General features: G+C 49.9%; 1 protein-coding gene across 9 annotated transcripts in view; it reads right to left on the bottom strand.

Annotated features, from left to right (window-relative positions):
• The window catches only part of SHROOM2 (shroom family member 2), a 138,548-nt gene that overhangs the window by 14,293 nt on the left and 107,996 nt on the right, over nucleotides 1-16,259 (bottom strand). For 8 of the 9 annotated variants that reach the window (XM_043895119.1, XM_043895116.1, XM_043895115.1 and 5 more), the window contains 3 exons: nucleotides 5,252-5,749; nucleotides 1,819-2,340; nucleotides 465-636 (listed from right to left, as the gene is read on the bottom strand). In XM_043895119.1, coding sequence (XP_043751054.1) covers nucleotides 465-636; nucleotides 1,819-2,340; nucleotides 5,252-5,749 — 1,192 coding nt within the window. The remainder of the gene's footprint in view (nucleotides 1-464; nucleotides 637-1,818; nucleotides 2,341-5,251; nucleotides 5,750-16,259) is intronic. The other variant, XM_043895118.1, reaches the window with a different exon arrangement.

Consider the following 16,259-nt stretch of genomic DNA (forward strand, 5'->3'; position numbering starts at 1 on the left):
CTGTATCCCCAAGGGCCTGGGTTAGTTTCTGGAGTTGAACAAGGGCTGCTTTTTTGGTTAACACAGCCCTTCACGATCTGCTGTTGGATTTATTACCTGATCACAGGAATTTGAAATTGGTACTCAAACACGGTATGGACCATGCCGAAGGTCACATAGTTAAATCCCTTGGGTTTCAACGGGGATAGAAGAGACACTATCGGTTGACCTTAAAATGAAAGAGACTGGTGGCCACCTAGTTCTTTTGAAACTGGATCTTATGACAGAGACAGAGCAAGGAGGTCCTGTGGAGAGACCTCCTTAGGACAGAAGACTCTTCCACAAAGGGCTTCACACGCAGGCCCAAATGTTAGCATCGCGCCCAACACAAATGGTGCAGGGTGCAGGGCGAGGCTGGGGGTGGACCCAAGGGCCACCACCTGCCTCCCGCCAGCACGTTCTCATCCGGATTTCAGCCTCCCTACCTTTTTGACTGACAGGTCGTGGTCCAAGTCACTGCCCGAGTCCTCTTCTGGCTCCTGCTGCTCCTGCAGGTCCTTCATCTTTATCAGCAGCTCCGCCTTGGGGGCCGACGTGCTGTAGTAGGCGGAGTTGGTGGCCAAGGGTGCGGCCGCCAGCACACTGGTCTCCTCCCTCCTGGGGAACCAAACGGCAGAACGTCCACGTTAGCTCTGATCGTGTGCCCACAGACGCACCTGAAACCTGGGCTGGGGCCTGCGAGCCTTGGGGCTGACGAACGGACACCAGCCAGAGAGAGGAGACAGCGGAAGCAGGGACACAGTGGGCTTCCTTGGTGGTCCAGTGGCTAAGACTCTGCCTTGGCGACCCACTGCCTTGGTGACCCACTCTTGGCAACCCCCGCGGAGTGTAACCCACCAGGTTCCTCTGTCTGTGTGATTCTCCAGGCCAGAATACTGGAGTGGGTAGTCATTCCCTTCTCCAGAGGATCTTCCTGACCAAAGATCCCCTGGAGTAGTCCGAAACGATAATATCTCCGGCCGTAACAATAAGCAGACATGTTACTGCCACCCGTGACTTCCAGCCTCCAAGTGCGGATGTTAAGTGAAAGCAGCTCAGTCCTGGCTCCTCTGTTCATGGGATTCTCCAGGCCAGGATACTGCAGTGGGTGGCCATTCCCTTCTCCAGGGGATATTCCCGACCCAGGGATTGAAGCCAGGTCTCCCCCATTGCAAGTGGATTCTTTACCATGTAAGCCACCAGGGAAGCTCCCCCCCTCCCCACCCTCTATACAGAATAAACTACAGCAAATTCACCCCCTCAGCTAAATACATAACAACAGAAGGCCTCTTTTGTTAAGCACACATCCTCCATAGCCTCAGCTTTCACTCTGTAACAAGCCTCTGCACCTCGGCACTAGTGACCTTTGGCATTGGACCATTCTTTGTTTTGGGGGCGGGGGGGCGGGATGGGCAGCGTCCTGTGCCCCGTAGGTCGATGAGCACCATCCCTGACCTCCACTCTCCCAGGGGCGACAACTAGAAGTATCTCCCGACATTGCGAAGTGTCTTGAGGGCAGACAGCAGAGAAAACGCCCCATGGGCATCACTAGAAACGTGTCTTTTCCCATCTTTGCCCAACTGACGTCGCGGTCCCCAGAATGGACCTTTAATTTGGGGAGGGTGTCAAAAAAAAAAAATCCCAAAGTGCCAAGCACTTATGGAGAAACCTGTCAGCAGAGAACATGCACGAGAACGGATAAAGAGATACGTCCGTGGCCCCTCGCCCTGGAAGCCCAAGAGGTTAGAACCGCACCCAGGTAAGGAGAGAGGCAGAGGTGGGATGGGGTGGTCTACTCACCTCTCCTCCGCCATCCTGGGCGAGGGCACCTTGGGGAGCAGCTTCCTCCGTTGCTGCACGCCTTCCAGGAGGTGCTCATCTTTGGGGAAGATGCCCTCCATGAGGTCCATGGTGGTTCTCATCCTCACGCCTGGGTCCAGGATGTCCGCCAGCGACTTATCCCTGCCCGCGATCTCGCGGGCCAGCTCCTCTGACTTGAGGTCGTCGGCGGTCCTGTCTTTGGCCTTCAGGTAGCTGAGCGCGGGAGGGGAGGCGTGGTCGTCCTTGGCAGGGGGCCCCGGGGCACTGGCAGGGGGCTGGGGCTCGGTGCCCTGGCGGCTGTAGGGGCAGAAACGCGAGTAGGACTGCTCGGACGTGCTGAGCGTCTTGATCTGGTCCCGCTCAAGGCCCCGGGGCAGCGGAGGCGGCTCGGGGACGCGGGCCAGCGCCTGGCGGCTCTCCTTCTCTGGCTGGCTCTCCGAGTGCACTATCTTGATGGGCACCATCTTTACCGTGGTGTTGTTGTCCATCACCCGCTCGATTCTGCCAAGACAAGGGTGGTCCGCTGGAGACACGCCGTGAGCCCAGGCGCAGCTCAATGATCAGAACTCAGATGAGCAAACCGGCTGGTCCCATGGTAGGGGTGGGAGGCGGGTGCCTTCCAGACAGGGAAGCCCAACTCAAAAGATGGGCCCATCCAGGTCACACGTTCCAAGATTGGGGAGACAAGGTCTAGGAGTTCCTGCCCCCGGCCCCCCAACTTGGGTCTCTTGACCCTCCTCTGCCTCGAGGTGCTCAATTTCAGAAGGAGAATTGAAGCATTGCACCCAAGGAGAAAAACACAGGCAAGACCCCTCTTCATTGCCTTCTTTTCCCTCCACGCATAGAAACGCTCCCCACTGCTAGTGACTTAGTGAAGTGAAGTGAAACATGCTCAGTCGTGTCCGACTATTTGCGACCCCAGGGACTACACAGTCCATGGAATTCTCCAGGCCAGAATACCAGAGAACACTGCTTTCGGAACACGAGTGGATGCATTTTTTACTCTGAGCGAGTGACTACTCTCTAAAATCCCCTGCAGGGTGGGAAGGCTGCACTTTCCTGCTCTCTGCATCCCTGCCTCGGACTGGCACACATTGAGACCGCAGGACCCACCCGCTGAATTCGAGAAGGCCTGTCTCAGGACAAAGGGGCTGCTCTGTGCCCCAGAAGGCTCCCCAAGTAGAGCTAACTGGAAGGGGGGAGATACAGGACAGCACTCAAGAAATCAGTCAGCAGGCACACAGGCCAAAGAAGAGCATCTGTGTCTGTGTATGTCAGTCGCTCAGGCGTGTCCGACTCTCTGCGACCCCGTGGACTGTAGCCCGCCAGGCTCCTCTGTCCATGGGATTCTCCAGGCAAGGATACTGGAGTGGGTTACATTTCCTTCTCCAGGGGGGATCTTCCCGATCCAGGGGTCAAACCCATGTCTCCTGCGCTACAGGCAGATTCTTTACCGTCTAAGCCACCAGGGGAACCCCGAGCGTCTCTGCACAAACACCAGGCTGCTCACAGGCCCTGTCCGATTGATGTGTTTTACTCCCTGTCTGGTTGGTAGCTGATGACGGGTGTGGAGCAGGTCTCCCTTCATGAACCCTGGCTCAAAGTTCATGGTGGATCTCAAAGGCATTCCACCCTCTCAGGCTGTCACCAACCTGTAACACTGGCCCTGGGGACGGAGACACTGAACTCGGTACATGGTAAGCTGACCTTCTTGGCTAGGAAACTCTGAGTGGCATGGTCACCCTCTGCCCCACCGCTGTGCTCCTTTAACCAGAACCCGGTCTTCTACAAAGGCCAGTACAGCAAATGACGCTGGTTCAGGAAAACCTCGCTGGTCCCCGAAAATGACATACCGAGTGGGAGCCTAGTGGATGCGTCAAGAGGTCCCCACTGGATACTGTCAACAAGTATTGCCACTGCTTGTGGAATCTCCTCTCAGGCTCTCGGAAAAGACAAGAGTGAGAAAATCCACACTCTCTCGGGGCAAGAAAAAAATGAAAACCAAAAAAAAAAAAAAAGAAAACCGACAGTCCCCCCACCCACCTCCTAAAGTCAACAGAGGTCAAGAGTACCGAGCAAACACTCAGCCACGTTCCTCGGAGGAGCCCACCACATCCCAGACCAGGGCCCGAGAGCCAAGAGGCCCAAGTCAGCTCATCTGCAACATTCTCATACACACTCCACCCTCCACTCAAAAACCACTGCATCGCTTCTCCTCCCTTTCAGAGCTCCTCAATGTGCCCAAGAGAAAGGACCTCTAAGTGTCAGCTGCATTCGGACAAGGGCAGTGCTGACCCCTAGATGAAGCTGCACTTGATATTCCACCCCGGGGGGAATCTCAGGATGCTATCAGTTAACGTCCATGCGGTGCTGTCTTCGGGGGTAAAATAAAATTCAGGGACCTTCCTGGTGGCTCAGTGGTAAAAGAATCCACCTGCCAATGCAGGAGACACGTGTTCGAACTCTGGTCCACGGAGACCACACATCCTTCAGAGAGACGAAGCTGGGGTGCGGCAACTACTGAGCCCGTGTTCCGTGACAAGAGAAGCCCCTGCTTGCTGCTGCTATAGAAAGCCCACACGCGACAGCAGGGAAGATCCAGCACCACCAAAAAGGCAAGTGTCTCCAACTGTAGAGTCAAGACTCTACAGCAGGGAAATGCAACAGAACTTTCCCTTAAGGATGAAAACAGCCATACTCTGCGCTGTCCAGGGTGCTAGCGGCTAGCCCCACAGGGTGCAACTGAGCAACAGGTTTTATTTCATTGTCATTAACTATTGAACTGTGGTGTTGGAGAAGACTCTTGAGAGTCCCATGGACTGCAAGGAGATCTAACTAGTCCATCCTAAAGGAAATCGGTCCTGAATATGCATTAGAAGGACTGATGGTGAAGTTGAAACTCCAATACTCTGGCCACCTGATGTGAAGAACTGACTCACTGGAAAAGACCCTGCTGTTGGAAAAGACTGAAGGCAGGAGGAGAAGGGGACGAGAGAGGATGAGATGGTTGGATGGCATCACCGACTCAATGGACATGAGTTTGGGTAGATTCCGGGAGTTGGTGATGGACAGGGAGGCCTGGCGTGCTACAGCCCGTGGGGTCACAAAGAGTCAGACACGACTGAGCGACTGAACTGTGACCCTCGCGCTGCCCCTCTGGCCCTTGGGGGACAGGAAAGTCGCCAGCAAGTTAAAAATCCAAGTGACCACTGGAGGGGGTGTGAGGTTGTGGGGGTCTTCCCCATGTTAGTCCCAGGACTCAGCATGGGGGGTGGAGTCAAGGCTGCCGGCGGCGGGTGGGGGGAGGGGCGGATGGGGGGGCGTGCATGTTCACACGCAGGGAGGATGCACTGGACACTCCCGCCGTTGCAGGTAGCCCTAAACAGGGCAAGAAGGTAGGGAGAGACACTACCTGGCGGCATTCTCGTCCTGGATGAGCAGCGGGGGCTTGTCTGTCAGCTTCTGTGGCGCAAACTGAGGCGACGGCGAGCGCGAGGTGTCCATGTCGGAGGTCTGCAGGGGCCGGAACGGGGCAGGGAGCGGCGCCTCCCGCCGGGGCCGGGCAGCAGGCTCCTCCGCGCGCCGCGCGCTCCGCGTGTCCACTGCCTCGGAGGAGGCCACCGAGGTGCGGGGCCGGCTGTGCGCGCCTCCCGGCGGTGGCCGGAGCTCGCGCTTGGGCGGCGGTGGCCTCTGCAGGGCGGCGCTCAGGGGCCGGGGCTCCTGCCCCCGGGCGGGGGGGTCCAGAGGCGCGCGCGGCTCCAGGTACCGATAATCGCGAGGGAGGGTGCCCGCCCGGCCGCGGGCCTCCCGGGACACCTCGGGCCCTTCCTGGGCGCCAGGGGGTTCAGAGGTTTGCCGGGGGTCCCACGGTGCTCCTGGGCAGTCCTCCCCAGGCTGACCATCTGCTTGTCTAGGGGAAGCAAGGAAGAAGAATGAGCCACGGGTTCCAGGGAACCCTCTCCTCCCCGAACCGACTACGCCCTTCCATCAAGGGCACGGATAACCTCCCTTCAATGACTTTAAAGAATCAAATCCATCCATGTCTGCGCACGCTAGTCCCCGCTCCAATTGCAAACAGGCAGAGATCAGATGCAAACACACATTAGAGGGTACTCGGGCACATCATACCCAGAGGAGAGGAGGTACACACATGGCTCACATGGGCACACACACTGCCATTTGGGGGCAAAATACAATTCACACAAACATTAAACAAAAAATGGGTATGAAATGGAGAAATACTCATTTCACATTGCAACAGTATTTTTATGGGACTTATTTCAGGAAATTGCCATATACAAAGGATAAAACCTTTGGGGGGGGGGGGGGGCGCCGGGAGAGAAGGAAATGGCAACCCATTCCAGTACCCTTGCCTGGAAAATCCCATGGACGGATGAGCCTGGTATGCTACAGTCCATGGGGTTGCAAAGAGTCGGACACAACTGAGCGACTTCACTTTCACTTATACAACTTTTTTAAGACAGCAGCAAATACATTAACAAAACCTTTTAAACCAGCAGCCTATGATTAAATATCAGAAAAACAAAGACTGCTTGTTTTGGAAGCTGCGCCAAGGCATTGATGTTTTTCACACTCTTAGGCATTTGGCTCAGCAGGTAAAGAATCTGCTTGCAATGCAAGATACCCTGGTTTGATCCACGGGTTGGAAAGATCCCCTAGAGAAGGCAATGGCAACCCACTCCAGTATTCTTGCTTGGAGAATCTCACGGACAGAGGAGCCTGGCGGGCTACACAGTCCATGCAGTCACAAAGAGTCAGACACAACTGAGTGATGAACACTTTCACTTTTCATCCATTTCCATATCCAGTTCTAGCTTTCCCCAACACGTACTAACATGCATACAGACACACACACACACCTACCTTGGCAAAACACACGCAGGCATTCTGTACATGCATATGAAAGTGACAGTGAAGTCGCTCAGTCGTGTCTGACTCTTTGTGACCCCCATGGACTACAGCATGCCGGGCCTCCCTGTCCATCACCAACTCCCAGAGTTTACTCAAACTCATGTCCATTGAGTTGGTGATGTCATCCAACCATCTCACCCTCTGTCGTCCCCTTCTCCTCCTGCCTTCAATCTTTCCCAGCATCAGGGTCTTTTCCAGTGAGTCTGCTCTTCACATCAGATGGCCGAAGTATTGGAGTTTCAGCTTCAGCATCAGTCCTTCCAATGAATAATCAGGACTGATCTCCTTTAGGATGGACTGGTTGGATCTCCCTGCAGTCCAAGGGACTCTCAAGAGTCTTCTCCAACACCACAGTTCAAAAGCATCAATTCTTTGGTAGCTGTTCCCTTCTCCAGGGGATCCTCCCAATCCAGGGATCAAATCCGGGTCTCCCGCATTGCAGGCAGACGCTTGACCATCTGAGCCATGGGGGAAGCTGAAGCTTTATGATGTATATTGTACATGCATATATATATCCAGGCCATAACTAAAGCTCGTGGGTGTTACAATAACCACACTCCCAACAAATGAGCTGGCCATGCATCCGCTGCTTTGTCCTGAAACACTCTTCTGACCTGAGCCATCAAATGAGCCTTGGACGGACCCTTCCGTCCATGGGAAGAGCTGTCTTCTGTTGAGACCACCTCAGGGCTGTTAGAGGAGACTCCACGAGAGGGCAGCGACCAGCCAGCCAGCGGGCAGAGCACAAGTGCAAGCCAAGCCGTCATCTACCACCTGATGTGTGGGGCGGGAGAGTTCTGCACACACATCCGGCACCCGCTCGGAGCCCAGGAGGTGCATCTGCTCCAGGTCTGGCCATTGCAACCGGCCCCACCCCACCCAGGCGGCTGTGCTGAGAGCTGACTGCCCTAGGTGTGTTTATCTTGCTGTGTCCTCAGGAGAAAGGTCCCTTCCAGGTTCCATGGCTGGTCTACAGGAGACCACGGACTTCCCCCCTCCAATTCCCCCAGCATCCCCCATTGTCTAGCTGGGGCCAGACTCTGCAACTGTCACGCTCGTGAGCCCAGAGACAGCAGCTCAAAGGGTTCAGTAACTGGACGAGGACATTAGATCATCAGTCACCCTCCGGGACCCCACAAGTGGGCAGGTTTGTTCTCCACTTCCAGCTTAACTGACTTCCCTGGTGGCTCAGGTGGGTTAAGAATCTGCCTACAATGCAGGAGACCTGGGTTCGATCCCTGGGTCGGGAAGATACCCTGGAGAAGGCAATGGTAACCCACTCCAGTATTCTTGCCTGGAGAAAATCCCATGGACAGAGGAGGAGCCTGGGAGGCTACAGTCCATGGGGTCGCAAAGGTCAGACACGACTGATCGACTTCACTCACTTCCTGGTTAATAAAATATTAACCCAGCTTAGGGAATTTAGTTTAAAACAAACAAGAAAAAAAAAAAGTCAGGTAATTTCCTGGAGGTACAGTGGTTGAGACTCGGTGCTTTGACTGCAGAGGGCCTGGGTTCATTCCTGCTCAGGGTACCAAGATGCCACAAGCCACATGGGGAAGCCAGAAAAAAAAAAAAAAAACAGCCAAAACAGGCATTATGTTGAGAAAAGAAACGTTCACATATTGAGCGGTCTGGGGAAGTCAGTCTGCTGAAATGAGAGTTAACTTGAATGTTCTGCCAACTCAAACAGCCTAGGAAAGGTACCCTTGTATATCGGCCATTAAATACTAAAAGTAAAGGGCAGGCAGCAGTTGGAAGGCGAAGTCTTTCCTGCTGGGTCCAAGGGTTAAGAATCTACTCGCCTGTTCCCAGGACACAGGTTCAATCCCTGGGGGGCCGGGAAGATTTCACCTGCCGTCGTGGGGCAACGAAGCTCGGGGGCCACAACTACTCAGCCTGGGGGTTCCTTGATGAGAAGTCAAGTGTCACACCTGGAGAGTAGCCCCCCTACTTCGCCACAACTAGAGAAAGCCCATGCAACAATGGAGAGCCAGTGTAGCCAAAAATAAAGTCATTGATTTTTTAACAAAGTTATCCAAACAGCTTCAACGATGCAATGGATGGTTCAGAGGACAATACACAGTCCAGCAGGTGTCTACGTACAAAAGACGGAACGGCCTTTAGACAACCATCAGAGAAGGGTGACTCTTGGCTCAGATGTCCTGTCACCAACTATCACCTCGGCCAGGGAAAAGCCAACCTTGGGTGGGCCTGCCTCAGGTTGAAGCCATTGCGTCTCTTACAAGACAGTAAAACTTCATTCATGGCAACTCCCGCACGCCGCCCCAGTGTTTCACTCCAAAGAACTGAGAAAAAACACTGAACTTTTTTTTTTTCCTTACTAAAACTCCTGAAATCTAGCATCCAAAGACCCACTCAACACCACCTGGTACCAATTTTTTTTTTCCCCTAAAAAAAAAAGCCAAACTTTTTTTTCATGTGGACCATTTTTAAACTCTTTATTGAATTCGTTATAATACTGCTTCTATTATTTATGTCCTGTGTTTTTTGCAGCTGAGCATGTGGGATCTTAGCTCTATGACCAGGATCAAACCCACTCCCTACAGTGGAAGGCCAAGTCTTAACCACTGGATCATCAGGGAAGTTCCAATGATACCTATTATTTAATAAATACGTATCTATTATTTAATAAATATCCACCACCTCATTGAAACCTAGAATTAAAGTAGCTACAATTTATTGCTAATATCTAAGTGCCTTTGTCCATCTGGATTCATGTTTAAAAGATTAATTAAAAAGGAGCTCTATTTGCAAAGTGCCTTAAAGCTTCCCAGGTGGCGCTAGTAGTCAAGAACCCGCCTGTCAAGGCAGGAGACATAAGAGACGCAGGTTCGATCCCTGGGTCAGGAAGATTCCCCTGGAGGAGGGAACGGCAACCCACTGCAGTATTCCTGCCTGGAGAATCCCACAGACAGAGGAGCCTGCGGACTACAGTCCGTTGGGTCGCAAAGAGTCGGATACGACTGAAGTGACTTACTGCACATTTGCAAAATGCCTTAGACAGGATGTGCTGCGGTCTCCCCAGAGAAGGCAGCGATTCCACCCGTGCGAGCAAAGCTCCTCTAAGAGGGGTGTGAGATTACTATACTTCCTGCCATATCCAGGAAACAAGGATGGCACAGCCATCAGGAATTCCAGCCTTCCAAATGTGAGTGTCTGAGCCAATCCTGTCTGAGCCTGAACCCCACTTCTCCAATGCTCTTTGACGGTGTTCCCTTGAGGGAACATGGGTGATGATTTTAGACACGTGCATCTAAGCTCTCCTCAAACTTTCTCGATCACAAAGCCAGGTCTGGGCGGACAGACAGAGGGCAGCAGGGACCAAATGCCCGCCTGCAGGGGCGTCCGGGAGAACGCCCTGAGGCATCTGGAGGTCACACCTCTGTTGGGAAGCTCTGCTTCATGGATCTTTCCTTCCCCAATTCCTTCTCACTCGCGTTTCTACGCACGTGGGATGTGAAAACCTACTCCTGCAGTTTTCATCCTTGGCGTGGCGTTGTCTCTCCCCAACTAGATCATCATCGTGTGAAAAACACAGTGAGGTACCCCTGGGTACCAAGTCTGCAGGGACCAACCTGTAGTCCTCCACCTGGACAGGCTTCCCAAACTTCGACCCAGGGCCTTGGGCCGAGCCCTGGTCCAGAAGTTAAGGAAGATAGTAATTTTTGCAACATACAAACACAGGTATAACCGCTCGTTTTGAGAGGCACCCTACAGGCAATGACGACAATGCTAGGGAGGGGTTTCATTTATGTGGGGGAGGGTCTGGGGGCGCTTTTAAAACAATGGTTTTAGTTACTTTTCTGCCCCTCTCTGTTGAGCTGCTAGCAAGAGCAATGGTCCCTTGTAACCATCCACTTGTGAACCAAGTGCACCTCCACAGATTGTCATTCAAAGTCCTGACAGTCCCAGGGGGAGAAAAAAAAAAGTAAATTCCCTGGTGGTCAAGGGGTTAGGATTCTGTACTTTCACTGCTGTGGGAAGTGAAAGTCGCTCAGTCATGTCCGACTCTTTGTGACCCCCATGGACTGTATAGGCCAGAATACCGGAGTGGGTAGCCTTTCCCTTCTCCAGAGGATCTTCCCAACCCAAGGATGGAACCCAGGTCTCCTGAATTGCAGGCAGATTCTTTACCAGCTGAGCCACCAGTGAAGCCCTCAAAACTATGGCCCGGGGTTCAATTCCTTGGCTGAATTGAAACAAGTTATATAGCACTGTCAAAAAAAAAAAAAAAAAAAGAGCTACCATGTGATCCAACAATCCCACTCGTGGGGATATGTCCAGAAAAGATGAAAACTCTAATTTGAAAAGATACATGGACTCCACTAGCAGCACCATTTACAACAGCCAAGGCATAGAAGCAACCTAAATGTCCACTGGCAGATGAATGGATAACAAAGATGTTCTACACACACACACACACACACACACACACACACACACACGGTGGAATATTACTCAGCCATGAAAAAAAAAGAATGAAATGATGCCATATGGAGCAACATGGATGGACCTGGAGATTAACATACTAAATGAAATTATGAGAGAGAAAGACAAATACCGTATGATATCACTTAAATGCAGAATCTTAAAAAATGATAGAACTGAACTTACTTATAAAACAGAAACAGACTCACAGACATATAAAATTGTGATTACAACAGGCCACAGCAGGGATAAATTTGGAGTTTGGGATTAACAGGATACGCACTAGCATACATATAAACAAGGACCCACTGTATAGCCCAGGGAACTATATTCAATATCTTATAATGATCTATAGGTGTAACTGAATCCCTCTGTTGTACACCTGAAGCACTGTAAAGCAACTCTACTTCAATTAAAAAAACCTAACCCCAACCAACCACCCCCTGGGGTAGGAAAGGGCAACCCACTCCAGTATGCTTGCCTTGAAATGTCCATGGGCGGAGGGGGCTGGCGGGCTACAGTCCACGGGGTGGCAAAGAGTTGGACACAACTGAGCATACACAGACACAACCAACCATCAGTGTTTGAAAGGCACACAATACGCCTTGGGCATCTATTTGCAACATAAAGAACAATGAACAAGAGAAGACCCAGTGAACCCCACTACACTACTGGGGGGAATGTAAACGGTACAGTCAGAATGGAGAACAGTACGGAGGTTTCCTCCAAAAACCAAAAAACCTACCGTACGAACCTGTCATCCCTCTCCTGGGCATATCTGCAGAGAAAAACACGATTTGAAAGGACACACGCACCCCAGTATTCACTGACGCGCTATTTACAACAGGCAAGACATGGAAGCAGCCTAAATGTCCACTGACGGATATATGTGGTACACATATACGATGGAAGATGATTCGGTCATTAAAAAGAATGAACCAATGCCATTTGTAGTCAGACAGGGAAAGAAAAATCTCATATGATATTGCTTACACGTGGAATCTAAAAAAAAATAATAAATGGTACAAATAAACTGATTTACAAAACAGAACCGACTCACAGACTTAAGAGAATGAACTTACGTTTACCAGGGGGAAAGGGTGGGCGAGGGACAGACCGACTGGGAGGTAGGGATGGACATGCACACACATTTATATTTAAAACAGATAAATGACAAGGGAACTGTTCAGTATTCTACAGCAACCTAAATGGGAAAAGCATTTGAAAAACCACAGACACACGCACGTGTATACCGAGTCACTCTGCTGTATATGTGAAACTAACGCATTACTGTTAATCAACTATGCTCCGATATAAAATTAAAAGAAAAAGCAAGGCGCCGAGGTCAGCAGGAAGACATACAAACAGTAATGCACACAAGAAAAAAAGACAAATGTGCAGATAACAACACACAAAGAAGTTCAACTCTGCCAGTCACCAAGGAAATGCAGGTCAACAATGCAACAGATTTGCCTGTCAAGTCACAGATTAAAAAAATTTTTTTTTTAATTTATTTATTTGGCTGCCTGGGGTCTTTGTTGCGGCATGCAGGGTCTTGGGTCGCTGGGCATGGGCGCTCCAGTTGTGGTGCTCAGGATTAGTTGCTCTGAGACAGGTGGCACTCAGTCTCCCGACCAGGGATCTAACCCGAGCCCCCCCACATCACAAGGCAGTTTCTTAACCCCTGGACCACCAAGGGGAGCCCCAAGTCTTTTCCAAAAGACGGCTTGGCAATTCCACGTCCAGACTGTCCTCCTAAGAAAACGAATGAGAGGAAGAGTGTTTCACCACATATGCCTGCTGCGGTATTACTTCCCACTGGGCAAGACTGGGAACACATCCCTACAAGTCCACAGTGTTCCCACTGGGCGGCCGGATCTTACGAGTGCCAGGCACCAGAGGTGTACAAGCAAAAAAACGCTGTTTACATCAAGTATATAAAGTATAAGGGGACACACTGCTCTCTCTGGATGTGGTCCTGAGGACAATTTTCACTGTCATCCTTCTGCCTTCCAGAACTTGCATGTGTTTTTATATCTTGTGTATTTAAATTTGGGGGAGCCACACAGCTTGACAGGTGGGATCTTAACTCTTCAACCGGAGTTAAGGATCAAACCTATTCCCACCTGCAGTGGAAGGTGAGAGTCTTAACCATTGGGCTGCCAGGGAAGTCCCTCTGTTTTTAATAAAAATGTTCTAATATTAGTAACACAGATTTTTTTTTTCTTTAAAAGAAAGAAATGTTACTAAAGACTATAGAACAGCCTAGGGAACCATACCCCCAGATAAGTGTAAATCCTGGCTCTTGAAAACAAACCTCAAGCTTATGAAATAACGGGCCACGTTTGAACTCTGGGAAACTGTGTGGGAAGAGATACTAAAATACAGTTTTAGGGCTTCCCTGGTGACTCAGACAGTAAGGAATCCGCCTGCAGTGCGGGAGACCTGGGTTCGGTCCCTGGGTTGGGAAGATCCCCTGGAGAAGGGAATGGCAACCCACTCCAATATTCTTGCCTGGAGAATTCCACTGAACAGAGGAGCCTGGCGGGCTACAGTCCATGGGGTCGCAAAAAGAGTCAGACACCACTGAGCGACCACTTTCAGAATAGCATTAGCATCTCTGTAAATTAAGAGGAAACCATCTGCTTTAAGTGTCTCCCTTCTAGCACAATGCAGGTGACCCCAAATTTTGAAAATACCGTATCTCAGAATATTGTCTGATTGTTACTCAGCTGAACCATATTTAGAAACAGGATATTTACTCAAGAGGGTTCAGATATTTACTGTACATGAAAAATTCTACTTTATTCCTATATGTCTATCAATCATATGCATGTATGTGTGCATGAGTACACATACATATACTTAAATGCTTCTGTGAATACATATATAACATGCATGTGTGTATACATATATATGCAGGTGTGTCTGTATGTATACGTGTAAAATACTTTTCTTGAATTTCCAGGTATTCTACTTAAAAAAACTGGACACTTTGTTGTTATTATTATTATTATTCTGGCTGAGTCATAAGGCGTGTGAAACCTCAGTTGCCCAACCAGGGACTGAACCCACACCTCGTGCCCTGGAAGACAAAGTCTTAACTACTGGACCACCAGGGAAGCCCCACTGTTATTTTATTTTGAATGGCCTCCAAATGTGTTTAAGAGCCCCCTGGCTGGGCTTCGTAACAGACGTGTATGTAAAGCTGCACCCAAGAGAACTTCATTTGCTAGCAGCTCACTTGATCACAGAACACCTAAGTAGGTCTATCTGGCAAGCATACTTCCAATGCATCAAGCACCTCCTGCAGACAGAAAAGCCAAGTCTGCTGACAAGAGCCCATTTTATCTATAAACAGATCTCAAAGATACTACACATGAGTGTGTGTGTTTGTGTGTGTGAGATATAGGTCTTCACTCACATGAATATTGGTAGCAAATGACCACAACAAGACAACCCACGAATCTGGATGTGTTACGGAAGGGGAATTTAGCACACAGGCTGTGCTGGCTGGCAGGACCTTTCATCACCCAACGTGCCAGGAGCCAGCAGGAACTTCCACCCAGACAAACGTCCAGCCACACGGCACGCGAGGACTCCCCATTAAGAAGCTGTGTGCACAAAGACAGAAATATAGATCAATGGAACAGAATAGAAAGCCCAGAGATAAATCCACGAACTTATGGACACCTTATCTTTGACAAAGGAGGCAAGGATATACAATGGAAAAAAGACAACCTCTTTAACAAGTGGTGCTGGGAAAGCTGGTCAACCACTTGTAAAAGAATGAAACTAGAACACTTTCTAACACCATACACAAAAATAAACTCAAGATGGATTAAAGATCTAAATGTAAGACCAGAAACTATAAAACTCCTAGAGGAGAACATAGGCAAAACACTCTCCGACATAAATCACAGCAAGATCCTCTATGACCCACCTCCCAGAATATTGGAAATAAAAGCAAAACTAAACAAATGGGACCTAATGAAACTTAAAAGCTTTTGCACAACAAAGGAAACTATAAGCAAGGTGAAAAGACAGCCCTCAGACTGGGAGAACATAATAGCAAATGAAGAAACAGACAAAGGATTAATCTCAAAAATATACAAGCAACTCTTGAAGCTCAATTCCAGAAAAATAAATGACCCAATCAAAAAATGGGCCAGAGAACTAAACAGACATTTCTCCAAAGAAGACATACAGATGGCTAACAAACACATGAAAAGATGCTCAACATCACTCATTATCAGAGAAATGCAAATCAAAACCACAATGAGGTACCATTACACACCAGTCAGGATGGTTGCTATCCAAAAGTCTACAAGCAATAAATGCTGGAGAAGGTGTGGAGAAAAGGGAACCCTCTTACACTGTTGGTGGGAATGCAAACTAGTACAGCCGCTATGGAGAACAGTGTGGAGATTTCTTAAAAAACTGGAAATAGAACTGCCATATGACCCAGCAATCCCACTTCTGGGCATACACACCGAGGAAACCAGATCTGAAAGACACACGTGCACCCCAATGTTCATCGCAGCACTGTTTATAATAGCCAGGACCTGGAAGCAACCTAGATGCCCATCAGCAGATGAATGGATAAGGAAGCTGTGGTACATATACACCATGGAATATTACTCAGCCATTAAAAAGAATTCATTTGAACCAGTTCTAATGAGATGGATGAAACTGGAGCCCATTATACAGAGTGAAGTAAGCCAGAAAGATAAAGAACATTACAGCATACTAACACATATATATGGAATTTAGAAAGATGGTAACGACAACCCTATATGCAAAACAGAAAAAGAGACACAGAAGTACAGAACAGACTTTTGAACTCTGTGGGAGAAGGTGAGGGTGGGATGTTGCGAAAGAACAGCATGTATATTACCTATGGTGAAACAGGTCACCAGCCCAGGTGGGATGCATGAGACAAGTGCTCGGGCCTGGTGCACTGGGCAGACCCAGAGGAATCGGGTGGTGAGGGAGGTGGGAGGGGGGATCGGGATGGGGAATACATGTAAATCTAT

This window comes from Cervus elaphus, chromosome X (assembly GCF_910594005.1).
Source record: "Cervus elaphus chromosome X, mCerEla1.1, whole genome shotgun sequence".
Taxonomy (NCBI): Eukaryota; Metazoa; Chordata; class Mammalia; order Artiodactyla; family Cervidae; genus Cervus; species Cervus elaphus.